Raw genomic sequence first — 20,099 nt, 5'->3', positions numbered from 1 at the left:
GAACTGTTTACATGATCATGTAATGAAAGCTGTGTCCTTATATATATACAGAGGTTAATTTAATTTTAGTATTTTCTGTCATTTGAGTTCTTCACTTGGAAGCTTAATATTTTTTTAACCTGGTTTTTGGGTGTGTAGTGTAGATTAGAAAGGGAGATGCATCTGAGCCAGTATTCCAAAACTGCAGAGAATTTTAGGTAGTGCTAAGTAATTTGCACCCTTTAGAATATTTGTTGATTTCAGCACTGAGTTCATTAACACACAACACGTGTAGCGCTGGATTTCATAGAAAGTGTGTACTTAAGCTTTGGGCATGTTGCAACACCACTGCTATAATCCTGCTGACTCTATGTTAGCAATACATTAAGAATGTCAAAAAGAAGGTCAACAGACTTCATTTTCCAACTTAGTTTTGTGCACAACATTTGAAAATTTTAGAGGTGGGGAAAAGACCAAATGAGCTGTTTTAGAAAGGATTAGTTAAACACTGCAGTGTAGTAACTCAGACCTTTCAGTTAAACTATTAGAAAAGAATTGTCTATATACAATCCTGATTTTTTTTTTTTATTTGACTGTTTTTGCTGCCTTGCATTAGAGACCCCAGTATAGCATTTACTATCTGACTTTCTGTTGCTTTTGAGAAATTAGCTGCATTAGCCATCCAAAGTGCTCCAATACACACCCCCTTTTGACAAGGTCTCTTACATACAGCCATTCCCTGTTAGCTGGCCCCAACTACTGCTATAGAGCTCCCCAATTGGCATGGAGGAATTTGTGAGGTAGCTTTCACTACCTGATTTGTGGTTCCCTGTCTATTGCATGTCTGTTGGCAGTGCCAGGGTGGGGGCATGTGACTTGCTTGCTATTATGTAGCTGTGATATGTTCACTGGAAGGTGTTTATTGTGCTTTGCTTTTCTTAGCAGGATTTTTTAAAGTTAAAAAGTGCTAACCGCTTTTAACAAACCAACATGCCCATTCCCCTCCAAATTTTGTGTGGAGGGGAGGAGAAAAACATGTGGCACTAGAATTGCCTACATCTTCCTGAAGCTCCAGCAGGCCCTTAATTGTCCTTGGTTCCTTTCAGGGCATGTGTTTCAGAAACGATGGTGTTTGACAGTGATGATATGGAAGCAGCTGGGACTGCCAAAGTGCAAATTGCTATGAAGTAAGCTGGGTGGCTATCCTTGAGGGTCTTTTCTCCCTCTCCCTCTCCCTCTTGTACCTGCTTTCATATTTCCTTGATTAATCTCTGTGCAGCCTTATGAACTGGACACTTAGGGTCTGATTCTCCTCTCATTAATGCAGTGGAAATAGTGCTGCATGCTGGTGTAAATCATCAGTGAGAGAATTGAGACCCTTTGTCTTCTGGTTTTATTCCTGGATTAGAAATGAATAAGGATTTGATCTCTCAAACAGCTTACTTCCCTTCTGGGCCAACTAACAATATAACCAATAACAAAACAGACAAAGCTGGCCACCCCATCTGAATGTCAGCGGTAGCAATAAATGTTATCAAGCAAGGTGGGCATAGAGGAGGGTTGATTGAAGTGCCTTGTGAGCTCCTCAGATATAGCAATGAAGAAAATAGCTAGCATAAGACTATTTGATTTTGTTTAGCTACTGATATCAAGAACTGTAAGTTCAGCTTCAGAGTGTCTCATTCACTGAGTATCTCAAAGCATTATTTATGTCTTCTGATACTGTTTTTACCTTAAAAAATAGCGTCTATATTAAGGTCTATGTAAAATCCTGTTAGGAATATTATTGCTAAATTCTAGTACAACATGGTAAAACCAATTTAACGTTCTGGTTTAAATCTGTTATCTATCTCATCTGAATGTTTTGGTCCCTTTATATGTGCACTAGTTGCAAAAATGTTATGCGCTACTAAAATGCAATTGATTCAATTGTATGTAACAAGCTATTAGAAACAATAATTTTCACACTCCCATGGGTAGTCGTCTCGTCTCTTGTCACATTTTAATATCTGAGTGAAGCAATTGTTTAAGCCTGAAAATCTGAATGTGTCTGAAAAGCACAACAGTTATTTCATTGTGTTAAAGGCAATCTTATTATTACAAATGTGATTATTCATATTTTTACAATTAATTTAGGTATGATGACAAAAATAAACAATTTGCAATATTAGTCATCCAGCTGAGTAACGTTCCTGCTCTGCTGTTGCATCAAGATCAGAAAGTGTAAGTAGTTGAAATAAACATACTAGAAATATTTGTAATATAGACTTCAGTGGGATCACACACTGTTTATTTTTCTAGTTCATGTAATACTTTAGTCCTCTAAGCACTTCCCTATTTTATCTTATATTTACTATCACTTATGAGCTCCTTCACCCATATATCAAAATTAAAAATTCACTTTTACTTATGATGATGTTTGTTAATCTTCCTTAACTGTATATATTTACTACAAAAAGCTTTTATGGAATTAACATCTAACAGTGCCACTGAGTAAAGGTGACATTTGTTTTACAATATAAGTCATGCCTGAACACATTTACAGATGAAATAATGTGGGAAAAATTTGACCGTGGAAATTTGTCAAACTTCAGCATGAGTAGAACCAGATAAAGGCTTTGCTAATGGCTAATTTAGTCTCTCTATAAATTAGAGCTAAAAGGATCCACAGCACCTTATGGACTTATTTCCATCGGTGTAAGGTGATGTTACTAGTATGTCACACTCACTGCAAATGTATAAATTATTATTAGAAGAATCTTGATCTCACACTTACCAAGATACCTGTATCACAAGAACTAAAGTGGGGTGAAAACCAGGAGTATAGTTGCCACCTTCACACTTTGGTGGTTTCTGAACTCCCTGGTATAACTCTAAGCATCCTCAGGACAAATCTAACCCAGAAAGTCCATCTGAATGCAGAACATTCTAGCAATTCCTATAAAGGGGGAATGGATTGGACAGGAAATACAATGGTGAACTGATATAGTGATAAGTGAACAAATTACAGTGAGTTAGAAGTGGGTGGGGATTTGTTATGTTTCAGTTGTTCTGTGGCAACTGTTCATGTACTTTCTTACCCCAAGATAAATGTAAGCTAATCCTTGGCTGCTTTGCCTTTGTATTGGGCTGCTAAACTATAGTGGTTTAGCTTTTACTCTCTGTGGAGAAAGAGTGGGCATCTAGACGGTTCCTGCAGAGCAGATGAGGCATGGCAAGTCCCTGTCTTAACTTACTGCAATTTGCCCAGATTCCTAGAGTGAGCTACACTCACTTCTCTACACTGAGGATTCACTCCTTCCTGATTGGGCAGGTGTGTGGTCCCTTTGTACTGTCTATTATAGCTTACCATGCAGTGGAGACCTTGTGGGGGTTTTTTACCCCGTTGTGTCTAATCTTTGCACTAACAGAACTTGTGAGTTGAATTTCTTACTTGACATCTCCTGTGACTAATAAATGATATACACCAGGGGTGGCCAAACTGAAGCACAGGTGCCACAAGTGGTACAAGGACCCTCTGCATGCAGCAGATTGGAGAGGGGACAGGCAGCACAAAGGTAGATGGGGCAGGAAGCAGAAAGCAGAGCAGCAGCTTGGTTGGAAGCACAGGGAAAGGAGTAGAAAATGGAGCAGCAGATCTGGTAAGGGAAAGATATTGGAGGGGTGTGTGGGAAAGGTGTGGAATTAGTTTGTGGTATGCTTGTCAGAAAAGTTGGCCATGCTGGTATACACTATCTACTAGTATACACTGGGGGATGCACTGTTCTCACAGTAGATTGTTTAAAGATAAGCTCATAATAGATACTTTACAGAAGGTTTATAGCAGCACTAATTAAAATATTTTTCAATAGGACTATTCGTGTGGCTGTTCTTCCTTGCTCTGAAAGCACAAGCTGTTTGTTTCGCACGAGACCCATGGACGCTTCCGACAATCTTATATACAGTGAAATATTTTGGGTTTCAATCACTTACGCTGCTTTACGTCAGAAGACTTTAAGAGTTGATGTTTGCACTGTAGATAAGTCCCACCTCGAGGAATGCCTGGTTAGCATTCATTTCTGTGAATCTTTTTCTTATTTTCTCTTTTCAGTTTAACAGGTATCTAGTGTTTAAGAAATGTAAGATTTGGCTGCTGTTAGGCAGTCTTCCTATATTGTCCTCAGCTGCAAGATCCTTTAGATATGGCCATTTTCTATGTTGGAAAATCCCAGTTATAGCAAAGGGCAGTAGATAAATATTTACATTACAAAACCATTATGGGGTTTTACCTGACTGCCAGACTCAGTTCATAAGGAAAGGACTATTTGAGCATGATTTCTTAAGGAAATGTTTTGTGTAATGTAGTTGCAAACAAACTCCTTTGTTTATAAGATTTTTAAAACCAACCTATAGACTTTTCTAATGAAGGGGAATCTCTATTAAATTTCCTAGATTTCATAAAATTACATGAGAAATGACCATTCTTTCAAAGTCTATAGATTAACATAATTTATTAAAAATTATGACTTTTCTTAAATCTTTTTAGTTTGAGTCTTGCTTCCCTTGTCCAGTATTATGTTAGTAAACAAGCTGGTTGCTGTGGAATTACTTCTGGAGTAAATTACTACTTAATGAGCATGTCTTCATGTGCTATTCATGTGAAGCAATAAACTCTGGTGCAGCTCACACTGGAATTTATTGCTACCGTGTGCTGCATTTAGACGTGCACCCAGGTCTGCAGCACATTGTGCCAGGTCAGAGCAGCCCCAGTTGACAAGGACCCGAGGGGGTCAACCTACCAGCCTGGGGCTGCTCCGACCCAGTTCAACGTGCTGTGGAGGGTACTGGAGCACGAGGGTGTTTTGGTGCAGGGCTAGCCAGCAGGCAGCCTCCTCACTGAAGCACCCCCATAACCCAGCTAGCCCAGTCAGCATCTACATTAGCATCTAAATAACACCACCATGAATAGTACTTGTGTTTAAAAGTGCTTATCCTATGGTCGACAAGATTCCTTGGGTGAATTTGATATCTTTTATTAGACCAACCCAAATAGTTGGAGAAAAGTTATTAAGCAAGCTTGGTGGCATTTATTAGTTTATTTCACCCTAATAGGGTCACATGTGTAGATGCTGAGACGTTACACCAGAGCTAATTCACTTTGCAATAAATGTCTTGTGTAGGCATATCCAAGATGAGTAACATTTTCAAAACTAAGTCCAGAGTCACTGCAAAGCAACAGAAATGCAAATTGTAGTTGATTTTTTCCAAGACTCTTTCATGCATCCCTTAACAGATGCTGTTTTCTACATATGCTTTTGGCGGCTCCCAGCCCCCCTATTTGTGGTGTTTATGCATTGCTGCCTTTACCTGAAAGCATACTTTAACTAAAGAAATAACATCTACTTTCAAAATAAGGATTTCCCATTTGTCAGCCCCCACATTTCTAATGTATGTGCTTGGGCAGCCTCAAATTGGGCTAAATTTAATTGCAGGAAATCTGTTCAATGTAAAATAAAACTAACCCAGTTGGGGCAATAGCATACACTGAGACACAGATAATATACTTTGCAATAGTTACACTTCCATCTATCTGTCCTGAAATATTAAAAAAAAAGGAAACTGAATGAGGATTACCAATGGATAGTATAAGAATGGACATAAAAGCGAGTGGAATCTTTAGTTCTGAACTAAAGCAATTCTGTCAGCCCTGGGAGGTTTCCTGAAATGGATTTTTCTTCCATATTTGTTTAATTCTTTCTACTTGAAATAATGTGTGCAAGTTACCATGGCTGCAGCATAATTGTTCATTATTCTTGATGCTTATTTATACACAGCAGCTGAAGTGAATCTTTCTGTTCTTGTACTGGAAGCTCCCAGCAATATGGTTCAATTAATTTAATATCATTTGACTGTCACCAATATGATGTCTGAAATGGCATAAAAATGTGAATTGATGGTGATATTTTATTTTTCTAGACAAGTGAACCATAACCTCCTGAAATCTTGATTCTTTTTCTGTTACATATTCCTGTTGGGATTTTATTGTCACAGTCTCTTTGCTCTGATATTACACAGCAGCTCTTTTCTTGCTTCCATATAGGGTGGAGCACAGATTAGTCTTGCTGAGATATGTAGATCGGGAGAGAAGTCAACACGTTGGTACAACCTTCTTAGTTATAAATATCTGCAAAAGCAAAGCGGAAAAAATAAACAAGAGGACATCTGTTCTGAAGAATCCTGCACTGAAAAAACAGTAAGGACAAATGCTGTGAAAAGAAGCTAGAAAAACCTCATTTATAACAATACTGAACTCATTGAAGAGAATGGTAGGGTAGAAATTTAAAAAACTGCTGGATTTTTGTGCAGTATTTTTTGAATATGAAAAAGTTATAATACATGGAGTAATAAAACTAAAAGCTGGATGAACGGTGTAATCTGATGTTTATATTTTTCTTTGGTCTATTATGGGTAATGTGAATCAGTTACACTGATATGGAGTTTATGAATAGGTTTTAAATGCAACCTTATCCTCTAACAGGACTCTGTATCAGCTCTTCTGGAACAGACTGCTGTTGAACTGGAAGCAGTAGAGAAGAAGCTGGAAGAAAGCAGAAGCACTTTAACTAGTGGAGAAACTTGGTAGGTGGTGTTTGGCATCTTTCGCTGAGTATCAGTGGATTCTGTGGGTCTGAAGGAAGCAGTGCTTTCTTATGTGAGGATGTCAAAATTTTAAAGTTGAACTTTGGAATGTGTTGGGTAGCTGAGAGAAATTCTTGAACTTTGCATGAAGCTTACTTCTGACATCTCTTTCTACAACAGTAAAATCACCCTGTAGCTACAGGGACTGAAAATATGTTTGGGTAGGGAGAATGAAAGCTGGCAACATTAAAAACTGGAGGATATGTGGTTTGTAGTGCCTTATTGGCAAATGTGAAAATTCATTTTCCAGTTCAAAGGATTTGCAAGGAAACCCTTTTTATCATTTGTGGTTTACATGCATCTGTATTTCACTGAAATTCAAAGCAGACCCTGGCCTACTCCAACCCCCCCCCCCCAACAAAAAAACAAACAAACAAAAAAACCCGTCTGGCTTGATGAAGAATCTACTGAAGTATATAACTGAGCAAAGATTAAGTGAAAGGTTTAAGATTACTGTTTTGTGGTGTATAGTTCCAGCTTTCAACCCCAGAGAACCTGGGGTTTGGCCATACTTTGAAATTCAGCCTCCTTTTATGCACCTTCCATTTGGGTAACACTTAGCCATATCCAGCATAAAAGACTCCGTACAAATGTATTCTACCATAGCAATTGCTTTACTATAGAAGATGAGAAAAATCCAATAACTATCTTAGGTGCTGGTTCCTGTATTCCTTCCCATAACATTTTATTATTCATGTTTCCTGGAGTATCATGATTTTTGTTATACATGCATACAAATCATGGCACTAAAGGTGCATTTGGTTCCACATACCTGGGACATGAATTAGCATCAAGAATGCTAATAGGATATTGGGTCCATCCCAATAACAGAAGCAGTTTATGTGGCAGGCAAGATGAAGAGGTTGGTGAGCAAGAAGAACAAGATGGGAACAGTGAGAATGAAGCAGAAGAGGAAGAATTCTATGCCATAAAAGCACTCTGGGATGCAGAAGAGAATCCAGAAATCCAGCTGCATTCTGAGTTGACAGCAATAAAGGTAAAGTGCAGAATTATGGTGCCTCTACTGTGCGACTAATAAACACTTGCACACTATGCTGTCTTGGCTCTACTAATGACACAACAGGTTACAGTAAACATTTTGTCTTTTTCTTGACTTCTTAGGCAAAGATACAGAGTGTGCTGTTTCTTACAGCTACAGTTCTAGCATCATAACTGTTTTAGAGGAAATAAAAGTAGGGAAATTTGGTGGGGTGACTTTCCAAACTGTATCATGTGTGAATGTTTTGGAAACATTTTTGCCTATTTAATTTGCATTTTGCTTGCAGTAGGCAAAAAGACTTTTAAGAAACTTATTTAAAGCAAATTCACCAAGTTAGCCTTGTTCTTTTGCAAAAGCCATTTACTTGTATTGTGACCATGTTGCATCTGCTATTGCACTGTGACCAAAATAAAGACCCAGAAACCTCTCTAGTATTTGTTCAAGGAAATCAGGTCACTGAAGGTGCTTCCTTGTACAGTTACGTGATTTGGTTGGGCAAATACAAGAGGCTGTTGATAAAACAGGCCTATATGTTTGTATCAAATTTGTTTAAAGGGAAAGCACAGTGAATTTGTATTGGTACAGCAAAATGTTCCTGCAAAACGTTTTTACCTTTTTGCCCTTTTAATGTTTTGTTTGGGACTTTGCATGTCACTGACTAAATGAAATTTTAGAATTCTATAGAGAACCACAATTTTTTGTTTGGATCTTCATATTTCCTGGCATCATCCTTTTTCCTTCTCAAATTTGGGGGGGGGCCTATATTGATTTCTGATACAACGTTGACTAGACTATCATTGAATTAAGCAGTTACTTGAAAGTTTTTGATAGTGCCCTATCTCAAATAATATTTGAACCTCAAGGTTAAATAACGTTCCCTTTGATGAAACATTGTTTAATCCAAAATGTTTTTTGTCCCCTGGTATTGAAAAGAATTCCTCATTGACAGTTTTAATTGGCTAATGTTGTCAGCCAAAGTGACTAGCATTTTGGATCTTATGATGCAATTCTGAATGCAGTCATTGGCTAATCACCCCCCACTTAATGACAGGTTTGTTTGAATGGTGATTTTTGTGCTGAAGTTGACTTGTTTTTTCCTGCCAATTCTGGGTGTTCGGTAAAAATGGATAAGGAATATTTAATGGATAATCTAACTTGCGGCATTTAATCTGTTATGCTGGCATATATCTGAAAAGTTCAGTGGAATTGCTCTGTTTACACCAGTCAACCAAGTTGTTGGGAAATGGTGATACAGTTGTTGAACTCCTCCATAAGTTTTCTCACAAGTGCAATACTAATATGTATTGCATAGGCAGAATCAAGAACCACAGCTTTGTCTGTTCCTTCTGAATCTGAAAGAAAAAGTGGGATTTTGGGCTGCAACACAGAAAGGTTGCTAGTTGGTGCTAGGTGGTAGTATGGGTGTGTTGGTGAAGTGGCACTTACATCAAAGTAGTGTTTTTGCTTTTTCTTTCAGGTGGATAAGGAGACTAACACAGAGAGCCCTGCACAGTCTTCTACTGTAGTACGTCCAAAAGATAAAAGAGGAGCTAATCCACCACAAACACAGTTTATTAGAGGTAGCACCATCATCCGCTCAAAAACATTTTCTCCAGGACCACAGAGTCAGTATGTGTGTCGGGTAAGGAAAACACAGCCCCAGGTATCATAAATGTTGGTCTTCCTAGAATGTCTGTACAGTAGCTGATTTTGTTATGTAATAATAATCTGCACTGAAAATTGCAGCAGATTGCCCAGCACCTCCATCCCATTCCCCTTCACATAGGAACTGAGGTGGGCTGCTCCCTTAACTGGCATCTTTCATCAGATCACTATAGAGCACTTTACAAGCATTAACTAACTGTGGTATATGATACAGAGGGATTACTATACCCACCCTTGAAATCCAGCTACCTTGGCAGCACATGATTGCAACACAATACAGGTCAAGAAGTGGGAAGAGAATGGATGTAACTGAAACCCTAAGATGAGCTTAGGTAGGCTTAATTGGAACTTGGCCAGGAGCCTGGCCTTATAAAGGAAAATATATAAAGGGGTCATATCCTCACGCTGCAAAAGAGTTGGTATGTTAGTAACATGGCATCCCTTAACTCCATATGAAGATGTTATTGACAGACATTACAGAAACAGCTGATTATTCAACCCCATATAATCAGCCACAGATCTATAACAGTCCCAGCAAGCCAGCTTCCAGAAGGAAATGCCAGCACACTCAGACTAATATGGCCTTCCATTCTTTTGTTCTGGTAGTGAACAGGCAGGATAAATTCCTCATGGACTTCCAGACAACTTCCTCATACAGAACTTCTGGACCTGCCACTGGTTATCCCATGTCTGCATGACTGTAGTCCCACTACTCTGCTTGTAGTCTTGGCCTAGACCTGCCACTCAGCACAGGGGGTTTCCTCCACAATTAGAACCAATTTACGTGCCCTACTTAAGGAAGGACACTGTACTGCTTTCTCTATCTCTCTCCCTATATTACAATTGACTAATTCATAGAAGTTAAGGATGGAAAAAGTCCGTGTTGCTTTAATTGATACAATATTGTCCACTATTTTTATTTTTCTTGTTTTGTGTAGGGTAGAGGCAAGGATTTGTGGTGATACCTTTTATTGAGCCAAACTGCATGGTCAGGATAGATTTAGATAAGCTTTTGAATGCAATTTATCCTTTTTTAGATCAAGTGAGGAGGACAGTGGGATGAAGCTCTGATTATGCTTAGTTCTAATGGAAGGTATTATCCCTTGCCAACTTTTCCCAAACAAAGGTTTGATGAGATTGGGGCTAGGGTGGGCTAGGAACTATAGCAAAATAATTTGTCCCATGATCCCAGTTTTGGGCAATGGAAGGATGTCATTGCAGTGTTACAGTGGTTTGGTTATTGTATAACTATGTATCTTTCTACATATTGGCTGTTGTGCATCTAAGCAGTGGTGAACTGCACATTTGTTTCATAATGATTTCTTTTTTATTTTCAGCTTAATCGTAGTGATAGTGATAGTTCAACACTGTCCAAAAAACCACCCTTTGTGCGAAATGCTATGGAGAGACGGAGTGTCAGAATGAAACGGGTAAAAATTTTGGCTTACTGATTCTTTCCTCAGCAGACACTCAAGAAAGCCAATACATCTTTAACATACTTGTTTGAGTTGCCAGCTGACAACTCTATTTATTAAAGAAGGGCTAGCAAACAGCATGATGATTGCAAAACACTTAGTTATGACCTACCACTTTAAAATGTTCCCCTATGGGCCTAAAGACCCTTTTTTAGTCTGTCAAATGATAATGGAAATGTCTGCTCTCATTTTTTTTTTTTTTTGTTGCTAGCACTCTCAGAATACCCCCTTGAAAAAAATCCCCCCCCCCAACATTTAGAAATATGTATTAAATATTTAGATATGAAATATTTAAATTTGACATGTACATTGTGCTCATGGGGTAGAAACTGATGTCATTAAACCAGAGTGGATCAGCTGTGGAAGAATGTTCTACCACAGCCAACCTACTTTAGTGAGCAAAACACATGTCAACCCTTGTCCTGCATTAGTCTGTTGTCCTCCCTTGCTTCCCTGCAGCTTCTTGTTGGGACCTGTGTGTCCAGGTGAAGCAGTTTGGCACAGGTCCCAACAAGGAGGTACAGGGCAGTGCAGGAACTGGGCAATTCCCAGCATCCCATGCCCCCATGCTGGGATCAGCTCTGAGTCCTGCATCACCCATGCTTCACACAGAGGTATGGGAATGCCTGGCTCCCAAACTGCCCCATACCTCTATTCCAGGACCCATGCTGACCCATGCCCTGGCATAGTGTGGGTGGTACAGAACCCAACTTGTGTGCCTCACATGGAGGCATCTCTGTAAATGGGGAAATCCTGAAGTTTTTTTGCTTAAGGAGATGTGCCCCAAGATGTCTCTTTTTAAGCAGAGAAATCAAGGTGGGGGTTTTGGGGATGTATCTCCATAAGTGGGTAAATGCCAGCTTTCCCTGCTTACTGACACATGCTCCTAGGATTCCCTGGGATGTTTCTCTGTAAGGAGGGTAAGCCAGGCAGGTGCTCCACAGGCTAATGGGACCCAGTCCTGCTCAGAAATTCCCAGGATGTGCAGGGTTGGGCCCTTCAAGCTTCTGGAGCACTTGACCACGGTAGCTGGAGAGTATGGGCAGGTCCACCTGCCTGTGCTTTCCTTCCACGAAGCAAATAGATGTCTGTTGCAATACAGTAGCATAGTATATTAACACCTATGTTGCAGCTACAAATTTTGAACATCTGTGGCATGACAAAGTACATGGACATCTCTGTCCTGCATAGGCAACTTCTGTTTCCTCCCTTACCTGTGCACAAAGAATTGGTTGGACAAATTCTACAAGAAATTTTGAAAAGTGGTTTTCCGGATACTTGGCAAAATGTTTACTGCTGGCTTAACAGAGCTCAATGAAGCTCCACCCCCATAATGGTAGATGGAAATACACACCTTACCTAATCCTCCGTGCAAACTGCCCTGTTGGTGAGGTCAGGAGTCTATTGACCTGAATGAATATTTCTTGTTTTTGTGTTTTATTGCTGCCTTCTGTAATATTCGGAAAGGCGCTTAAGTGTTAAGGTAAAACTGGATTCTGAGCCCTACTCTACATCACAGACCTGCTGGGTAGCGCCTTACATTATAGCTGATGTGGTTATATCAGCAGAACCCTTAGTTTTGGTGTGGACATAACTGCCGGTAACTCAGTTGTAGCTGTTCTAGTGTTGATGTAATTCTGGGGACAGAAAAGCTCCCTCTCTAAGCTTCTGAGTATGACGCATCTTCAGTGGAGGCCTTTACTGTAAAATACGAGTATCCCCAATTGTGGAGACAAGCCCTTAGTAAGGTGTGGGAGGAAAGTACTACTTATTTCAGCCTGTTGCCATGCTAACTACAGTGCTAAATATAGACAGTCACAAAGCCTGGGGCTTAATCAATTTGAATCTTTGCAGGTTAGTTTAAGCTGCATGGGTTGAACTGATGTGAAGCAAGTGAACAGACATTCACTTTTGATTCTGAAAATGCTCCACATGCCTCCAGTGGCCCAGGTCAGAAGCTGGGGTACTGTGAGTGAATTTGAATCTGGAGGGAATCTGGGACAGAAGTTCAATAAACTGATTTAACCTAAATCAAATAAGTCTGATACTACATTCATCTAGGTTTATCCTAAACCAGTTTCAGCCATTTTGGAAGCTGTTTACGTGCACTGGAACCTCTATTGTGTTAGATTTAAGCCAGTTTCTGATCGGTGTATGTGTAATTTCTGTCCCTAGAAGCCTCTGGTTTGCCTTTGATGTAACTAATGCTGTGGGAAACTGCTGCATATGCAAGTTTATTTATAAGATGTTGAGGGACTGTGAAACTGCAGGTGAGCAGATGTTGCAAAGCAGAGCTGCCAAGAGTTTGGCCTTCTTCTCCAGAACGCTGCACTCATGAGGGAAAAGGAGTATTAGGACATCTGAAACATATGCATTAAAGTACCCTTCAGATGAGGGCAGTTTTATCATTCTTCATCACATTCATAAAACTTTTCCATTCCAGCCTTCGGTTAAGTCCTTTGGTGCTGAGCGTCTAATCCGCACTTCACTAGACCTAGAACTAGACCTGCAGGCTTCAAAGACCTGGCATGATCAGTTAGTGCAAGAGATCTCCGTATTGAAAGAGCTGAAGGAACAATTGGAACAAGCTCAAAGTCAAGGTGAAAAAGAGCTGCCACAGTGGGTGAAGGATGATGAAAGATTCCGGATTTTGCTGAAACTGGTAGAGAAGCGGGTAAGTAACTCATGTGTTCAATGTATTTTACTAAATACATTTTTCCAGTGCACTGGAGACTGGGAAGGGATGCCATCTTCCCAATGGTCAACTTGTTTGACAGAGCCTTATATTGAAACTTCCATTCTATTAAGTAGTGGCAAGTAGAATTCTAGCATTACAAATACTAGACCCTTCCCTAACTCATTACTATGGATAGTGAGATAACACCATGTAACTTCCACTATAATCTCTCTCTCGGCACGAGGCAAGGAACCACAGGAGCCACTGGCTCCTGATTCTTGTCACCTAGCTTGCAGCTCCTTCCTTTTTACATGCTTTTCCAGAATTCTGCGCATGAAAATTTAGTTTACCTTTTCAGGAACATGTAATAGTTGAAAAAAACACAATGACTTTCTAACAAAAAAAGGCCTTTTAAGGTTGCTAGCATAAAAAGAATACAGATCTGTGAAACAATGTACATCTTGTGGACAGACTAGTAAATATGTATATGTATTTTTCTGCTTCAGTTTCCTTCCTCCTCTTAAACATTCTTTGGGTTTAGGTCAAAGTTCTCTAAGGAGTCTAGCCTTCCCTCTCCTGCATATGACTTCATGATCATTGAGTCTCTCTCCTCTGGTACCAGTTCTCTTTATCTGCTGGTTCTGCAGTTAAAACCTTCTTTATTATGAAGCATTCCCCCATGTTCCTGTAGTCTCGTCCCCCCCCTCCCCCCCCACACACACACACATTTCCTCTGTCCCTGACCATATTTCCCCCAAGTCTGTCAGTTTCTTTGTTTCTCTGGCATAACATACAATTTTTCTGTTTCTGAGGCAATTTCACTTCTTCCAAGGTACCCTCTCCAGACCAGCTTGACTGGACTGGTTTCCTAGGTTTCAGTCATCCAGTTGGGCTCCTTGGGAATCGAGGTTTAAAGGCCACCTTCCACCCCTGACCTGGGAGATCCATGGTACCCATTTAACAATGTATGGCAGAGTCCACAAACATTGCAGGACTCGATGCAATTTCGTAAGAGCTTCTAGAATTCCTAATTGGTACACAACACATTTTGGAAATTTGTCATATGAATTTTGCTGCCAGCACACACTGGGGATAGTAGCAGCAAAGTAGAGAAGCTTAAGGCTTTATGTAAAACTTTATAGTAGATGTTCAATTGGAATGGAAGTCTTGTGTGTCCTACCTTATCAACAGGAAATGATTTAGGAACAATAATCATGCAACTTAGTGCTGGCACACAGGGATGGTACTGAAGGCCAGGCTGGGGTAGAATGCCTTTCTTCCATCTTATTAAACCTGCATGATTTCTGTGTGACAGTCCTAAAAGTACCTACTGTCAAGGGGTGGCTTACAAGGCAGTGATGAAAAGGGTGTTGATGGAAATGGGAAATAGTGTTTTACTACAAAACAATTCTGTTTCTCTTTGTGAAGATTCTTTCTGCCTGAAATGCATTATCATTTCGCTGTAGAGTCTTAACAACAGCGGAATAAAAGCTGTTGGAATAAACAGACTTCCAACAGACTCTCCAGACCAGCTTTTGAAGCACTGTTTTGTTCCAGCTTCTGTGGCTCATAACTCTATTCTAGATATTGTCAGAACCTCTTTTTATTTTCCTCCTTCAACTTGCAAATAACCTCTTGATGTGATGAGCTTGTCAGTGTAAGGTAGAATTGACTGGTATCTTTTATGTTGCACATAAGGTTTTACTGTCTTTATGACTCAATTAGGCACAGAAAACAGAACATAAGTGTGAGATGAAAGCTGATAAAATGATGAGAGCAGCAGCCAAGGATGTACACAGGTTACGAGGACAAAGTCGGAAGGAGCCCCTGGAAGTACAGTCATTCAGGTAGGACCATCTTTAAAGGACAAAATGCTGCTGCCAAAAAATCCCTACCATTTTGTTCTAGGCAGTTTCACTTACCACCAACTGCACTACACTTTGCAACAGACAGTTTGAGTTGCAGGTTTGTTTTTTTTAAATATCCTAGGATAAAATCCTGGAGTCACCAAAATCCAGCCCCAAAGCTTGAAAGGGTTTCGGTGGCAGTAGGATTGGACTTGCGTGCTGCCCTTTTCAGGCAGTAGCACAATATCGCTTAGTTTATGACAGACCTTTGTTCCAAAACATTCATTTTCTGCTGCCTTACTATAACATAAACTTATGAAACCAAAATAATATGATAGGGTGCTTATACACACGATGGGGGGTTAATTTGGTTTAGTTCTCCCTAAATTGAAATGATGGGTTTTTAAAAATAGTGTTTTAAAAACCCACCATTTCAATTTAGGGAGAACTAAATCAAACTAAACCCCTGTGGCATGTACACAAGGGTAGGGGCCTGATCCTTAGAGCTTACCTGCCTCTCCCACAGCCAGGTTGGAGGCAGGGGGTGAGCTGCCAGTGGGCTGTGAGCAGTCCCTGAGCTGCAGGGGGGGGGCAGTGCTTCCCTTTGTGGTGGTGCCCCGCCCCCAAGCAGCACCCGCCTGCTGGCATCTAGTCCAGGGGACACCTGTCGTGCAGGGAAGCACCAGGCTGCCGCACAGCTCAGGCAGGCAGGCTCCAGGAGGAAAAAAAAATGATCAGGTTCCTTGCTGCCTTTTTTTTTTTTTCTTCAGTCAAGCCTGCCTGCATGGGCTGCCACCGAGTCACACAACCCCTAGGCTGAGCAGGGCCCAGTGCTTCCCTCCATGTCTGCGGTGACCCCCTGGGATTGCCTAGGCATGTGCAATCCGGCAGCAGCTCGCAACCCCCTGCCCCCCGCCACAGGGAGAGGCAGGTAAGCTCCAGCATTTCTGCACCATCCCTGCCGCCTTCCCACTACCTGGGACTGCCCGGCAACAGCTGGCTTGCCCTTGGGGCAGGGCGGCAGGAGGGTGGCTGGGTGTGCTGGCAGCAGAAGGTGGTAGGGACAGTGCACAGGATGCTGGAAGTCCGCCAAGCCCAAGCTTCCCCAAGCACATCAGCTTATAGCGCTCCGTTAACTGTTGCACTTTGTTAGGTAGCAAACTAAAACATCTCAGAGGTGTTTTATCTTGCTACATTACAAAGTCATTTAAAGTGGAATATGCTGCCGAAAATGCAAACAGCAACACCATTAAAGCAGAATATACCCCAAGTGGGCAAACAGCAATGTCATTAAAGCAGCGCAAAAGGGCATTTAAGCCGCTTTAAAGGCCAATTTTGTTGTGTGTACTAAGGGCCATATTTGTTAGAGGTGCAGTGATACATTGGTCCATACCTTATTGGCTCCGAAAAAAGGAAAATTGACATTATCAGCAATCATCTTTTTTTTGGTTGATGTGGCTGATGTCGCCAATAAATGCTGTATGAATGTGTGCAGCTGCAGCATGCACATGGCCAGTGCAGCCCAGCAGTTTGGAGAGCAGCATATGGCTGGTAAGTCTATATGGAGGAAGGGCCTTGGGGGGCAGATCGAGGCCCCTGGAGTGAGGGAGGGAGTGGGGCTGGGGCAGACGCTGCCCAGCTGGCGTAGGGCAAGGTGCAGGATAGAGCTGTGGCTTGTCCAGGGAGTGCAGCTCCCGCCACTGCATGCACCATGGGGGAAGCATGGGGGTCACATGCCTCTGTATCTGTGTGCAGGGTGAGGGCAGGCTGTCGCTGTGGACTGAAGCTAGAGGCTACACCAGGCTTTTCCTGGCAGCTGTGCTCAGGCCAGGCGAGCAACGGTGACGCTGAGAGGGGGAGCTACGGCAAATTCTGGGGTGGCTATAGCGCCCCCACCACATGCCCCACCCTGAGCATAGCCCCAGACCAGCCCCCCCTCTCTCCCACCCCACTGCTGGAAAGAGTCCAGCGCAGCCTCCGGCTTCAGCACACAGTAGCAGCCTGCCCTCACTCCGCACAGATCTAGGGGACATGTGCCCCCCATGTCTCCCCCAGGGTGCATGCAATGGCAGGAACCATCCTTTGCCCCCCCCCCCCCCCACGAGCCACTTGCAACTCCATCCCATGCCCCACTCCCTCCCTCACCGTGGGGGCCTCAATCTAACCCCCCCCCCCCCCCCGGACCTACTAGCAGGACGCTGTTCTCTAGGCTGCTGGCTGCATATCAGCAATTGGATCAGTATTGGCCGATATGGTTGGTTAATAATCGGCCATCGATATTGACCCAAAAAATGTTATCGGTGCACCCCTAATATTTGCTAGTATAATTGTTGTAACATGTACAGTTTGTTGGGGCTTATTGTTGTGTTACCTTTTGCTTCATTCATTTATAATTCCTGTCTCTGAAATGTAGAGGAAGAGAAATGTTTCGTATGTGGCAAACCACTAAGCTTTTCTTTTGATATATTAAGTGTCTTGCCAATATTTCTTCATATTCAAATATTAGAACCCCTAGTGGATTCTTCATTGTATTAACTACTGATGATGGTCTTCTTTTTTTTAGAGCGAAAATGGCATTTTTCACTCGACCTAGGATAAATATTCCAACTCTCTCTGCGGATGATGTTTAATCACCATAAAGTATTTGTTTCCTCTGACCATTCTACAAATGCAGTTTGACTTTGCTGAAGTTATTTATGTGGTATTATGAAGGTACCCAGTCATTTGTACATTAGAGCATTCATCAGTTTAACATCTAGAGATTTTTAATTTTGTTCTATCATTACAAAAACCAGCATTAAAGTGACAAGATTGTATAGTTTGTATATTTAGGAATGTATTTTTGGGAAATAGAATTTTAAATAGGAACAAATGCAGCCTAAAGGGCTGTTATTCTTAAATAATACTCTGTTTAGACTTTTTTGTACAGATCTTTTAGAGGTTTTACTGCAATAAAATAAAACTGAAGGAACCTCAGTCCTCTGGTCTATGGATAATAACGCATCAAACTCTTCTCAGCTAAATATTTTGTACTATGTAGAGAATGCAGGGAACCATTTTTTTTTTTAATTCTAAAGTGCTGTGAAAGAATACTCTGTGAGCTGTGAAGCATTTGCATTATCCCACTAGGTCATAAAAATGGGTGTGGAGTTCAGAATACTTGCACTTTTTAATATTTTTACTTCAGCTCATGTTTGTAATAGATCTGTTAACATAAGTTTCAAAAGCCCATTGAAACCACTGCTGTGGGATGAGGGCTGCAGGGGAACGCAAGTCGATTTTAGGTTTTCTTTTTTTCTTTCCTACCCCCTCCCCCAATAAAGAGATCTTTCTGGATGAACCTCCTTCTCACTATTTTTTTTTGTTTGTTTAACACAGTTAATTCACTGTCTGAGGAGCAGCTGTCTCATCCCTTTTCTAATCTACTAGCTTGAAATGGTGGTTCTTCCTTTTTTTAAATTGTTTTCATCCTGGGTGCCTTTTAGCAAGTGAGTCATTGGAACTTAAGCTCCAAAGCCACTTGGGTGCTTTCAAAGATTTTCTACCTACCTATAAAGAAAGTTGCCTAAGGAATATTTTAAAATTATTTTTCTACAATGTAATAAACCAGTGGGGCAGGGCACAGAAAGCAAATTCTTGCAAAAGCACCAATATTCCAGCATAAAACCATCCTGTTAGCAAATCTCAAATGATGTTGCATGGTAAACTGCTTGTCAGCTTGTCATTGATTCATTTGTGCAAGCAGTTTTCTTTTTAATCCACTTCTGATTAGGCATTTGGTTTATATCTAACAAATTAATCCATTTTAAGACTGAATGTCCACTGAAGCATCTCCATAAAAATTTGGATCTAATGCATCAAACATTATTCTATTTTTCATAGTATTAATATCCTGGTTTTTTCTCCATATGTCTATGGATTTTTAAAAAGAATTTATGTCCTTTTGTATTGTTAACTTACTCTGGACTTTAAAATGACTGGGTGAACAGATACTCCAAAGAGCAGAGCATTGGCAGTTTTGTGTAGTCTCTATCCTATGATATAGTGATTTAAGTGAGTAAGATTAGATTTGCCCAGTTTATACAGTCTGGAGAATCATGCAACAAATGTGTCCAAAAGGAAACGGAACAACTTCCACTCCAACCTCAGCTGCACATCACAGCTACAAAAACTGATGTTGTGCTACAGGGAGAGAACACCACAAAGGCCTTTGCCAGAACAGTTAGTTTAATGTTAATTTTTGTTATACTGTTGTTTTCAGTGTACAAAAATTAGACTGACTTTTGTCCTGATTTAGGTTGGTGGGAAGATTTTAGATCTCTAGTTTTTGCAGGATTGGACACCTTTCCACCGAGCTCCAGTTCCAAGTAAATAACTTTAACTAGGACTGCACGGACATTGGCTGTATCTATATTGTCCTATAACAACATGCAACCTAGGGCTGAATTCTGACAGAGGAAGGTTCTACAGATAGTCTACTTGCTTGACAGAGAGTATGTATGGCCAAAACTCATGGAGCTTGATCAGTCCCCATTACATTCAGTAGAGTTTTCCAATTTATTTTAGTGGGAGTAGAATAAGGCCTTCATTGAGGACAATAGAATGCATTTCACTTAATCAAACAAGCTACATGTGCTTGGTGAAAGATTTTATATGAACTGTTCGTGTCCACTTGGTAGAATAAACAAGGATACCTGATGTTGCTGCTAAAATCAAAAACTCTTAAAGTTTTCAATGCTTGTATTAACTATGAAAAGCATCTACTGTATTGCTGTACT

The 20,099-nt window shown here is 40.8% G+C and overlaps 1 protein-coding gene across 3 annotated transcripts in view; it reads left to right on the top strand.

Moving 5' to 3' along the window:
• WWC1 (WW and C2 domain containing 1) overlaps positions 1 to 18,661 on the top strand; it is a 159,185-nt gene extending 140,524 nt beyond the window's left edge. For 2 of the 3 annotated variants that reach the window (XM_019487146.2, XM_019487148.2), the window contains exons 13-23: positions 1,086 to 1,166; positions 2,116 to 2,202; positions 3,831 to 4,023; positions 6,059 to 6,211; positions 6,497 to 6,597; positions 7,495 to 7,654; positions 9,135 to 9,299; positions 10,660 to 10,752; positions 13,241 to 13,471; positions 15,200 to 15,321; positions 17,885 to 18,661. In XM_019487146.2, coding sequence (XP_019342691.2) covers positions 1,086 to 1,166; positions 2,116 to 2,202; positions 3,831 to 4,023; positions 6,059 to 6,211; positions 6,497 to 6,597; positions 7,495 to 7,654; positions 9,135 to 9,299; positions 10,660 to 10,752; positions 13,241 to 13,471; positions 15,200 to 15,321; positions 17,885 to 17,951 — 1,453 coding nt within the window. In that variant the 3' untranslated portion in view covers positions 17,952 to 18,661. The remainder of the gene's footprint in view (positions 1 to 1,085; positions 1,167 to 2,115; positions 2,203 to 3,830; positions 4,024 to 6,058; positions 6,212 to 6,496; positions 6,598 to 7,494; positions 7,655 to 9,134; positions 9,300 to 10,659; positions 10,753 to 13,240; positions 13,472 to 15,199; positions 15,322 to 17,884) is intronic. The other variant, XM_014606575.3, reaches the window with a different exon arrangement.
• Positions 18,662 to 20,099: the final 1,438 nt, after the last annotated feature.

The sequence above is a fragment of the Alligator mississippiensis genome, chromosome 9, assembly GCF_030867095.1.
Source record: "Alligator mississippiensis isolate rAllMis1 chromosome 9, rAllMis1, whole genome shotgun sequence".
Lineage (NCBI taxonomy): Eukaryota > Metazoa > Chordata > Crocodylia > Alligatoridae > Alligator > Alligator mississippiensis.
This window is presented reverse-complemented; position numbering and strand designations above follow the sequence as displayed.